The sequence below is a fragment of the Musa acuminata genome, chromosome BXJ2-5 (genome assembly GCF_036884655.1).
Source record: "Musa acuminata AAA Group cultivar baxijiao chromosome BXJ2-5, Cavendish_Baxijiao_AAA, whole genome shotgun sequence".
NCBI classification, from domain to species: Eukaryota; Viridiplantae; Streptophyta; class Magnoliopsida; order Zingiberales; family Musaceae; genus Musa; species Musa acuminata.
The window spans coordinates 38,409,665-38,421,885 of record NC_088342.1 but is presented as its reverse complement, the minus strand read 5'-3'; the positions used below and the strand labels follow the sequence as shown (position 1 = coordinate 38,421,885).

At 37.8% G+C, this 12,221-nt stretch overlaps 1 protein-coding gene across 1 annotated transcript; it reads right to left on the bottom strand.

Annotated features, from left to right (window-relative positions):
- Positions 1-1,830: 1,830 nt before the first annotated feature.
- LOC135612705 (uncharacterized) lies at positions 1,831-7,608 on the bottom strand. Its single transcript, XM_065109299.1, has 6 exons — positions 7,489-7,608; positions 7,165-7,409; positions 6,712-7,083; positions 6,180-6,641; positions 2,537-2,944; positions 1,831-2,466 (listed from the first exon to the last, which is right to left on the bottom strand). The coding sequence occupies exons 2-6, from the start codon at positions 7,312-7,314 to the stop codon at positions 1,945-1,947; spliced, it is 1,914 nt and encodes a 637-aa protein (XP_064965371.1). The 5' UTR covers positions 7,315-7,409; positions 7,489-7,608; the 3' UTR covers positions 1,831-1,944.
- Positions 7,609-12,221: the final 4,613 nt, after the last annotated feature.

Here is a 12,221-nt window from a genome sequence, read left to right as displayed (position 1 = left end):
CGATGTTAATAATATCTTTTTACAAGAAACTCTAACTGACGACGTTTTCATGCAGCAACCTCCTGGCTTCATCCACTCTTAGTATCCAAAGTATGTTTTTAAACTATAAAAAGCTATTTATAGACTTCGTCAAGCTCCAAGAGCTTGGTATACCGAACTTAGCTCATTTTTTACATCAACTAGTTTCATTAACTCTAAGTTTGATACCTCACAATTTCTCTATCCCCAAAGTGGTAATATAATATATCTTCTAGTATATGTGGATGATATTATTGTCACGGGCAATAATCCTATAGAAATCAAGGCATTCCTCAAGCATTTAGAAGATCGATTCTCCCTTAAAGATATAGGAATCTTGAGCTATTTTTTGGGAGTGGAAGCAACATACACATTTTTAAGACTCTTCCTATCACAAAGAAAGTATATTCAAGCTCTATTATCAAAGACAAATATGCAATATACAAAAACGGTTACAACTCCTTTGTCTATTGTCGAGTCACTCAAACTATATGATGGAAACCCTACTACGGACCCAACTCAATATCGCTAAGTACTTGGCTCCTTAAAGTACTTATCTCTCACCTGCCCAGATATCTCATTTGTAGTCAATGAATTATCACAATTCATGTATCAGCCATCTACTATGCATTGGTCTACAATTAAACAAATCTTGCGATATCTTTAAGGGACTCTCAATCATGGTCTCTTTTTTCACAAACACTCCCCATTTCATCTCTATGCCTTTGTTGATGCTGGACAGGGAACTTTGTTGATAGAACATCCACGTCATGGTATATTATCTTTCTTGAAGCTAATCCAATCAATTAAAGTTCTAATAAGTAAAAGACAATTGCACGATTTACGACTGAAGCTGAATACCATGCTATTGCAACTACTACCGTAGAACTCAATTGGGTCACAAATATACTCTAAGAACTTAATATCAACTCCACCTCTACTCCTACAATATATTATGATAATGTTGGAGCCACTTACCTATGCGTCAATCCAGTATTCTACTCACGTATGAAACACATAGCCATCGACTTTCACTTCGTGCGAGAACAAATTATCAGACATCAACTACGTGTTTCTCACGTACATACGACTAATCAACTAGCAAACTCACGAAGCCTCTTACCTGTAAACTATTTTTATCACATCGGTTCAAGATCGACATCCTTGATAAAAGCACCATCTTGTGAGGGCATGATAGCACCTAAGATTTCCCATGATAGCAATTGAGATTTCCCCAACTACATAAGGAAATATCACTACTTTGTTAAGGAAAAACCTTCCTCCTTATGTACATAAATGGAGAGCATCATATCAAATACAGACATTTCATTCTTTGCTTGAATAATTCTAATCTAATTTCATAGTTTACTCAAGAAATAAAAAATATTAAATATTAAATATTATAATAATCAAATTATGATTATGATTGAAGATTATAAATTCTGATTAAAACTTTTGTAAACACTTATCGAGAAACTTACTCTGAAGATCAAATTTGATTTGATATAATTATATATTTTTTATTATTTTATATTTAGACTTACAAATAGAGCGAGTGCATTGATGATAAGAAGAACGATGAATTGAGTTTCTTTCGATAGAATAATTTCATCGTTCACAGGATGTGCTGAAGTATCAAACTTCTTTATAGGAGTATTCTCTTGAGTTAAGAGTGAGAATGACAATTATCCCTTTTTTCTCTTTTTAATTTTTAATTATTATTGTTTCTCTTCCTTCTTTTTTTTTTCTCCTCTATTGATCGTCGGTACTAAGTATAGGCTAAAACATTTCATCCTGCACCTTTGCTTTAAACTGATACGGGGAGCATTTATAATTGTATGGAACACATAAGTGATACATGGATCGACAAGTATCTCACTCGAGTTATGAATGCACAGAAACCTTGGTCATCTTACCTTGTTCACTTCAGTGCTTTGTGGCATTGTGCTGCTTGGTGGCAGTGTCGTGCAAGCAGATTCCCTTGACCGGAGGCCATGCAGTCGTAGTAGCATTTGATGTGCCATTCGAGTTGCTAACCTTCCAAGCTTCAAGCACACATCTCAGGTCTACGAGCTTAACTTTCATGCTGACACAACAGTTCGCATGAACCGTAATCACTTTCCTCAAGTCCTGACTCATTTGACAGAACCCACTAAAATAGGCAGTCTCCAGGTACCTCACTTTCAGCCCCAGCCGCGTGAACGCTCCCTCCCTCTTCATCTTCTGCAGCACATCTTGTTCTTTCATGCCTTTCGAGTTGTTCCTCCACGCATACCACTCGTCGAACAGTGCTACGGTCTTCTTGTTTGCTGTCACGAAATAGAAACCGGTGTTGAAGTTGGAGTTATTGAATGGTTTGCCGTAGTAGAAGTCACTGCTCATCTGAAGGTCCTCTCCATCACGAGACAACTGTGAGAACGGATTCCGTAGCCACATGACATCCATATCCTGATAACAAAGACAACATAAGAAATGTCGCAGTAACATACAATCACTAGGATGGCTTACTATGACTTACGGTGAAGATGAAGCTGTATCCGCGCCGGAGGACATCTCCGAGGAAGAGAGTTCTTCTCCACATCATGTTGTTGAATGCATCAGACATGTAGAAGACCTCCTTGGAGAAGTCGACGCCCTCGGTTACGAGATTGTAACAGTGAAGCTCCAGGGTGCGGCATCTGTTGAAGGCCCTCTGGTCGACGGCGACGAAAAGAAGGTGGTCGATCAAGAATTCGGTGTCCTCCCCTTCTCCAAGACTTTGCAAGAACAGATCCAGCATCGCGTTCTGCTCCACGTACGCCTTGTTCAGTATCGCGATGATCAAAGTCCTGTTCTCCATGGCGACCCCCTCTAGTGCTGCTTCCAGTTCATCTTTTGGGGTAATCTCCGTCTGACCACACGCAAAATACAAGCTAGTTTCTGAGCTCTCTGTGCGTACTGTTCGGCATATACTGTGTGTGGATGAACTTACAGTATTTGCACCATGTTGCAAGCGGAAGAAAGCTGTGGGTACTCCAAGCGGCCATAAGCAGGCATAGATGACGACCAAAACGAGAAGAGGGGCGACGACGATGGACGCGGTGGCACGGTAGGCGATGGCGCCGGAGAAGCTCATGGCAAGGATCGAGGTGCAGGGGAGATCGGAGAACTCCACTCTGATCTGTAAAGATCAGCAGCTCAGACTCCTCCTACATCGACACGCGGCACATGGCTAAGAAGCTGTAACCACCACCGAGTCCTTTCATTCAATTGTTTAGGTATAAGTTCGCGCCGGTGATCGAGAAAGGCAGTAGTTCAAAGGTGACGTGCCTCTTTTGGCTTCTTTCCATTGAGATCTGAGGCATTTGACGATCCAAAAACTGGGGGCGGACAGATCGACGAAGGCTTAAGAACTGTTGGTATCACATAAGCATTCCCTGTTTTTTCTTTTGTGGAAGACTTTTTTGTCTTCTCCCTTGGAGCCTATAGTTTTCGTGTGTTGGACAGACTGCAATGACATAAGCGATCATTGGCTATTGGAAGAATGAATGGGTTGGAAGTTGGTGGATTTTTTAGTGCCTTGATCGGTACCATTTCTACTGCTTTGCAATATTTACTGTCTACATGACGTCTTCGACAGCCACCTCGGATAGGCTTTAGTGATATATATAAATATATAAATATATATACATGTATTCATACATATATGTATATATGTATATATATTATAATTTTTTATTTTTTATTATAAATTTTTAATATGTTTGATGAGAGATTTTAAAGAGTTATGACTTACAATTTTATTATTATTTTCGTGATATCGATTCAACTCTTGAAATTTTTGCTCTCTTTCAACTGAGATCTAAGTTTCAACTCTTTGAAATAATATTTGCTCCCTCTCTTCCATATTTGGTCCAAGCTGGGTTTCTTTATCTAGCTGGCCATAGAAATCTATTATCGATCACCTTCGAGTAAGGATCAAGAAAAGACTCCAATGTTCTCCCTATGTTTCCTTTTCTTACTCTTTGGACAAATCTTCCTTTTTATTTTTTTCTTTCTTCATTTTTGTTTTTTTTTTTTTGTTAGTTTTCATTTTACTTTCCGTTACATATTTAGCCTTTGTAGTTCTAATATTGAACCAAGTAGATTGAAGAGTACCGGTGAAATCTGAAGATAAGATTCAAACCCAAAAAGTACAACCATAAGACTATTAATTTCTTTATTCATTAAATTAGTTGGTACCTCAAATACAGTAACAATATTATATGTGGAAATCTAAATCTTAATTAGAATAGCCTAATTGACCTAAACTAAACTCAATTCACTTAGGACCTAAAAGAATCAACCTTAAATCATTATAAAATTAGTTTGAAATCATCATAGACGGATCTATTTTAGATTTAATTGATTTCAATTAGGTCAAGTTGGTTAAAACTTATCAAGTTAGTCTAGAAGAACCTTGAACTGACTTGAGCCAATCAAACACTAATTCAATCAATTAACGAGCTCAAATAAGTAACGTGCACCATATATGCCTATCTCAAGTAAGAAATTAGGTTGAGGTATAATGGATTGAATAAATAGGCAATGGGTTGGTCATATAGCCGGAAGGGCCTAATTTCGTCTCACTCACAAGTTATGCTGAGTCTTATTATTAAATTGGGCCATGCTTGATTTTTTTTTTTCAAAAAAGATAAATAATAATTTAATTTTTAATTTTAATTTAATTTTAAACATAAAGATAGAATTGTAATATTTAAATTTAAATTATTTATTTTCAAAAAATACATCAGTCATTAAAAATAAAATTAATTAATAATTTAATTAATTGATAAAATTACTAATTTATCCATGTGATTAAGGAAATCAATTTTAATTATTTCCTTAATCATATTATACAAACAAGAAAGTTAATAATTTAATTAAAATAATATATATTTATGATAATTAATTTATATTAAGGGAGAAAAAGATCATGTATAATTATATTGCTCCTCACTTAATAAAAATTTGATCCCAAATTTGATGTAAAAAATAATATTTATTTAAGCATTCTATACAAAACATTTCATCTCTGCCTTGGAGTTTTCAGTTTTCTGCCACAACTTGCTGGAGTTTGCCGGCTGGCAAACACAAGAACGAAACTTTAGGAACGAATATATGAGAACTCGAGCAACAGGAAATTTAAGTTCAATTTGCACTTACCAATGGTCTCTCTCCCCCAACTTCTCGTTCATCTTTTTAGTGCATGAGTTTGACGTTTGATGAATGTGGTCAAGTGGGTCTTTATCATGTCGTACATGAGTTGTTCATGGGTGCCTCATTTTACCTATGAATAATTTCATTTTGGTTTATTGTATGTGGTCAAGTTGGTCTTTATAATGCTGTACACGAGTTACTCGCGGGTCTCCCATTCTTAAGTCCCGTTTAAGATCTTAATAATATTCTAATTTACGAAAGGAAATGATATCTCAAAAGTACAATAATGCAGGATCAATTTAGTCTATCATTTATTTAAATATATTTGATTAATTTAAATATTATTTTACATAGGTGTGAATAATTCTAACCTACTTTCATAATTTACTCAAGAAATAAAAAAATATTAAAAATATAATAAATCAAATTATGATTACGAATGATTATGATTGAAGATTATAAATTCAGATTAAAACTTTTGTAAACACTTATCTGTTTACAATTTATTATTTTATATTTGGACCTACAAATAGAGGGTGCATTGATCGATGAGAAGAAGATCAATGAATTGAGTTACTTTAATATAAACTGCTTTTCGATAGAATAGTTTCATCGATCACAGGATGTACGGAAGCATCAAACTTCATTATAGGAGTATTCTCTTGAGTTAAGGGTGAGAATGACAATTATCCCTTTTTTTTCTTAATTTTTTATTATTATTTTTTCTCTTCCTTTTTATTTTTTCTCTCTTTATTGCTCGTCGGTGCTAAGTATAGGCTAAAAATGTCATCCTGCACCTTTGCTTTAAACTGGTACGGGGAGCATTTATAATTGTATGGAACACACAAGTGATACATGGATCGACAAGTCTCTCGATCGAGTTATGAATGCACAGAAACCTTGGCCATCTTACCTTGTTCACTTCAATGCTTTGTGGCAGTGTGCTGCTTGGTGGCAGTGTCGTGCAAGCAGATTCCCTTGACCGGAGGCCATGCAGTAGTAGTAGCATTTGATGTGCCATTCGAGTTGCTAACCTTCCAAGCTTCAAGCACACATCTCAGGTCTATGAGCTTAACTTTCATGCTGACACAACAGTTCGCATGAACCGTAATCACTTTCCTCAAGTCCTGACTCATTTGACAGAACCCACTAAAATAGGTAGTCTCTAGGTACCTCACTTTCAGCCCCAGCCGCGTGAACGCTCCCTCCTTCTTCATCTTCTGCAGCACATCTTGATCTTTCATGCCTTTCGAGTTGTTCCTCCACCCATACCACTCGTCGAACAGTGCTACGGTCTTGTTGTTTGCTGTCACGAAATAGAAGCCGGTGTTGAAGTTGAAGTTATCGAATGGGTTGCCGTAGTAGAAATCACTGCTCATCTGAAGGTCCTCTCCATCACGATCCAACTGTGAGAACGGATTCCGTAGCCACATGACATCCATATCCTGATAGCAAATACAACATAAGAAATTTCGCAGTAATATACAATCACCAGGATGGCTTACTATGACTTACGGTGAAGATGAAGCTGTATCCGCGCCGGAGGACATCTCCGAGGAAGAGAGTTCTTCTCCACATCATGTTGTTGAATGCATCAGACATGTAGAAGACCTCCTTGGAGAAGTCGACGCCCTCGGTTACGAGCTTGTAGCAGTGAAGCTCCAGGGTGCGGCATCTGTTGAAGGCCCTCTGGTCGACGGCGACGAAGAGAAGGTGGTCGATCAAGAATTCGGTGTCCTCCCCTTCTCCAAGACTTTGCAAGAACAGATCCAGCATCGCGTTCTGCTCCACGTACGCCTTGTTCAGTATCGCGATGATCAAAGTCCTGTTCTCCATGGCGACCCCCTCTAGTGCTGTTTCCAGTTCATCTTTTGGGGTAATCTCCATCTGACCACGCGCAAAATACAAGCTAGTTTCTGAGCTCTCTGTGCGTACTGTTCAGCATATACTGTGTGTGGCTTAACTTACAGTATTTGCACCATTTTGCAAGCGGAAGAAAGCTGTGGGTACTCCCTGCGGCCACAAGCAGCCATAGATGACGACCAAAACGAGAAGAGGGGCGACGATGAACGCGGTGGCACGGTAGGAGATGGCGCCGGAAAAGCCCATGGCAGTCATCGAGGTACAGAGGAGATCGGAGAACTCCACTTTGACCTGTAAAGATCAGCTGCTCAGACTCCTCCTTCCTCGATACGCGGCACATGGATAATAAGCTGTAAGCACCACCGAGTCCTTTCATTCAATTGTTTAGTCATAAATTGGCGCCGTTGATATATAGTTCCAGACACAGACCTCAAAGGTGACGTGCCTCTTTTGGCTTCTTTCCATCGAGATCTGAGGCATCTGACGATCCAAAAACTGGGGGCGCACAGATCGACGAAGGCTTAAGAACTGTTGGTATCACATAAGCATTCCCTGTGTTTGCTTTTGTGGAAGACTTTCTTGTCTTCTCCCTTGGAACCTAATTTTCGTGTTTCCGACTGAATGCAATGACAGAGGTGATCATTGGTTGTTGTTAGAATGAATGGGTTTAGCGTTGGTGTATTTTTAGTGCCTCGATCGTACCTTCCGTACTGCTTTGCATGTGCAAAAGCAATAATAACTGTATCTATGACGTCTTCGACAGCCACCTCGCATAGGCTTTAGTGTTTTATATATATATATATATATATATATATATATATATATGTATATATATATATATATATATGTATATATATATATATATGTATATATATATATGTATATATATATATGTATATATATATATATGTATATGTATATATATGTATATGTATATGTATGTATATGTATATGTATATATATGTATATATATATATATATATGTATATATATAATATAATATTATATATATGAAAAATTCGATAGCATCCAGCGACAATATGAGGTGTGTTAAGAAGCTGCATTTGTGGGTCCACAGCATCGGAATCCTGACAAACACCGACAGAAAAATGAGATTGATATGCTCATGAAATGAGTCCGGTGTAAAGTGGGAAACGGGAATAACTTGACATATCACGTGATGCCAGTACTGCTACCCATACGAGGGCATCCGTCACGCAGGTTCCATGCCATATGCATACAATAATGGACGGTGTTCCCGAAAGAAGTGTCATGTGAACAACCCAATAATTCATAGCTCAGCCTCTCTCTGCCATATAAATGACTTTGCGTGTGGGTGGGTAAGACTGTAACTCCCCTTCTGATATAGGAATAATGAGCTTTATTTATTGGACACCGTAATATCACATCAACGACACCCAATAAATTTAAATATTTTAAATGAATGAAACAAGTAAATAAAATTTGATTAATATGGGAATTTGATATATCTAGAGTTTCATCTAAAACTCTATCATTTTTGTTTTGAGAGTATGATATGTATGACAGCTAAATAATGAGTATAGTAGCATATTGTTACGGACTTAACTGGAATTGCCTAAGTCGTGAGGCACCCTTGCGGCAAAGATGTGAACTTAACTTGCATTACCTAAGTCGCGAGGCACCATTGTAGCAAAGACGCGAACCTAGCTTGCGTTACCAAAGGTGTGCTTTACCCTTGCGATTTGCGTCCATAAAGATCAGCCCACTTGCAACCTCTCGCAGGTCCCGAAGGACCTGTAAAAGAGAAAGTTGATTAGTTCGAAGAATGAGCGACGGACAAGTCCCGACATCTCGCAAACAGGGGAAGCTTTACAAGCAATTCAACGAGCATCTTGTGTGCACAAGAGAAAAGAGGGAGAGGAGGAAATCAAGAACTTTAGAGGGTTGAACGAATAGTTACAAGTCCACAAACAGTTGCTTACCGGGTGTCAGGCGTGACAACAAGTTCCCGTCAAGGTAACATGCGAACTTATGAAAGATTGTTCAACGCCCAACACTATACCGAAGCCCCATCCCCCATGGTGCCACCCAAGTGGTTCCAAGGTGCTGAGATGGCTGATGTTTCACGTGTAGTAGCGGACTACAGAAAATAGCCCACGGCACGCGAAAACGGAGCTATTTTGCTCGGTTCGGTGAGCGGTCACACTATAGCACTATAGCATTGTAACTTATTTGAACTTATATTTTTATAAGTAAAAGGACTTAAAACCAAGTCAAAACATGCTGCAAAGCAGCTATACATGTAGATGAGAACGATGAATGGTTCGTTGAATGGAGTTGTTATGGGTGCGCGACGACCGTTCGTGACATTCTCCCCCACTCAAACTATTAATGCCCTCGTCGATGCTTGTTGATAGTTGTTGATGATTGCTTCTTTATGTCGTAGGGTGTCTTCAGGCTCCCAACTAGCTTTAGTTCGGGGAAGCTTTCACCACTTCACCAAGTACTCGGTATGCTCAGCTCTAGTGGGTAGCTTTATCTTGTGATCCACTAAAATGGTTTCAACTTGCTTCTCGTAGGAGGCTGTGGTGGGGGGTAGCCGAGTTGGAACACTTCGGGAAGTATCTTGTAGATCCTAGTTGTAATCACATCAAATATTGAAGTTATGAATTGATTTCCTTTCCTTACTTGTTATTATAATTTAAGGAAATCTTAATCTACTTCCTTGTTTGTTGATATGAATTAAGGAAATAACTAGTAAGTATTCCAAATATGATGATATCATATTTGTTAGTATATTAAATGAAAATAATTTATATTAAATAAATATGAAAATTAAAATTTATTTCCCTTAATAGAGGCTCACCTCCTCCTATTTAAAGGGAGGGATTTCTCTCCTTCGTTCCTCACCTAGTCGAGACTGTCAGCGGGAGGAACGAGGAGTTACACCCTGTTGACAAGAGGTAGGTTTCCCTGCCTTTCTTAAATTTAAAAGTTTTAGTTTTTATTTTGATTCTTTGAATGTTGAAAGCTTGTAGTTTGAAAAATGTTTATCAATTCTTTAAATGTTAAATTTTTTTTATTATTACATTAAAGTAATCACTTGTATAATGTTGACCCATGATTAAGTTTTTATTGTAGATTTAAAGATGTTAAAAAAATTATATGTTTTATCTAATATTTCCTAATATTACTGTTTATCTTTAATCTTATCTGGATTAAAATATTATTAGATTAAAATATGTTATCTAAAATCTTTTGTGATATTCATTAATTTGAAATTTAGAATATACTATTCTGAATAATTTAGAATTTGACTAGAATATGTTGAAATTTTATATGTATTGAAAGCATGATTTTTATGTGAATTTAGAAGGTTATTTCATTATATTAAAGTTTATGTCTTTTAATGTATTATTATTTCCATTTAAATTAGAATGTTATTTCCTTGTTTTAAAACTTATCTCCTTGTCTATCATTCAATGCATTATTATGTTTTTTGTTTATATTGCTAATGAATATATGTTGCGGTATGAAATTATATATTATTTGGATTGAAATTGCTCATAGGCCAGGCCCAACCCATAGGTCAGGCCACAGCCTATTAGCTAGGCCTAATCAGTAGACCAGGCCCAGCCCGTAGGCCAGGCCCAACCCACGGATCAGGCCTTGACCCGTAGGCTAACCCAGCCTAACCATCATGGCCGGTTACATGCGATGCACATGACCAGTCCAAGGGCCAAGGTTGGGCCAACTTTGTGTGATGCATGCCCAGTCATATATAATGCACATGACTAGTAGATGAGCTGGCTTAATCTAGCTCAATATTATTGTTGGATTTGAGCCCAAGTATTGATTGAACTAAACTAGGCTTGATTAGTCTAAATCAATTCAGGGTGATTCCAAATTGATTGACTTATTCAAGTTAGTTTAACCTAAATTGAACCTAATCTAATCCAAATTATACTAGTCTAGGGTGGTTCCAGATTAGTTAAATAAGGATTAGAGATCGGTTCAGTTAGGTCATAGTAAATTGAGTTCAATTGGATCAATTGAACTAGAGTTCAATTGGATCAATTGAACTAGAGTTCAAGTCAATTGAGGGCTAATTTGTATTATTTGGTATTGATGATATTTGAAAGAAATGTTTAAATGTGTTATTTCATCCCTATATGGACATGACTAGTGTGAGATTATGTTATTTCCCTGCCAAGGGCAGGTAGGGCGATTCCCTTCGGGGATTAGCGGGCCGTCAGACGTGGCGGTTGGACGGTACCTTCATCCGCTGTTGGGAGGAACGTGTCCCCACTTTGGCGGGTGTGGGACACCATTTCATCCGCTGTTGGGAGTGTGATATGAGTTTGCCTCCATCCGCTGTTGGGAGAACACAAACTCATCCCGTAGGATAAAGCCTCTCCATCCGCTGTTGGGGGAGTGCTCCTTCGGGTACTTGATATACGCCAATGGGATGATTGATTGAATTTTGATCATGTATTCATCTTGATTTGACTTTTGGGGTTCCTACTCAGCGTTGCTGAATTTTCTTTGTTTTTGATTTTCAGAGCAGCCTTCCTCTAGTACTAAATCGGATTCCAGTGGAGAGCGGACCTTCCTCTACCGCTAGGTAGAGCCACTTGGATGATTCTTGAAGTTAACATCACTATGTTTACTTTTCTATTTGTAATTTGATGAATAAATGAATTGTAATAAATGGTTATAGATGATGAATAAAGTGATGTTTATCTATTTGGCCTGTGTAGAAAGATATATATATATATATATATATATAATCCAGGATGTGACATCTTTTTATGGTATCAGAGCATGGTCTAGGGCCTGTAGGTGTATTAGGTCCCTTGATTGATTCTAACCGATGATTATCTTTAACCTATTATAGGAGTAATGGAGCCAATTCTAAAGATTAGTGGTCCTTTCACTCGGGGTGCTTATGGTCGCAATGCTATTGGTCTACACACTCGGAGAGGTGTTCAAACAAATAATAACTTGGAAGCTCCACGCATCGTAGAGCAAACCCAATCCTCACGTACACCTGTCACTGATTATAGACCAACTTCTCCGACTTCGCAGAATGCCCCTCATGCCCCAGCACCCGTCAATGCTCAAGATAATGTACACGGAGTCCTCAATGCTATTAGAGGATATTTTGAGCGTCAAGAGGA

What these genes read in the sequence shown, in the direction of transcription:
- LOC135612705 (XM_065109299.1), bottom strand. Translation starts at nt 7,314, where the DNA reads ATGACTGCCATGGGCTTTTCCGGCGCCATCTCCTACCGTGCCACCGCG. An exon ending in CTACTACTGCATGGCCTCCG is followed by an intron (nt 2,945 to 6,179) that starts GTCAAGGGAATC and finishes GTACGCACAGAG; the next exon opens with AGCTCAGAAACTAGCTTGTA. An exon ending in GATACAGCTTCATCTTCACC is followed by an intron (nt 2,467 to 2,536) that starts GTAAGTCATAGT and finishes CTTTGTTATCAG; the next exon opens with GATATGGATGTCATGTGGCT.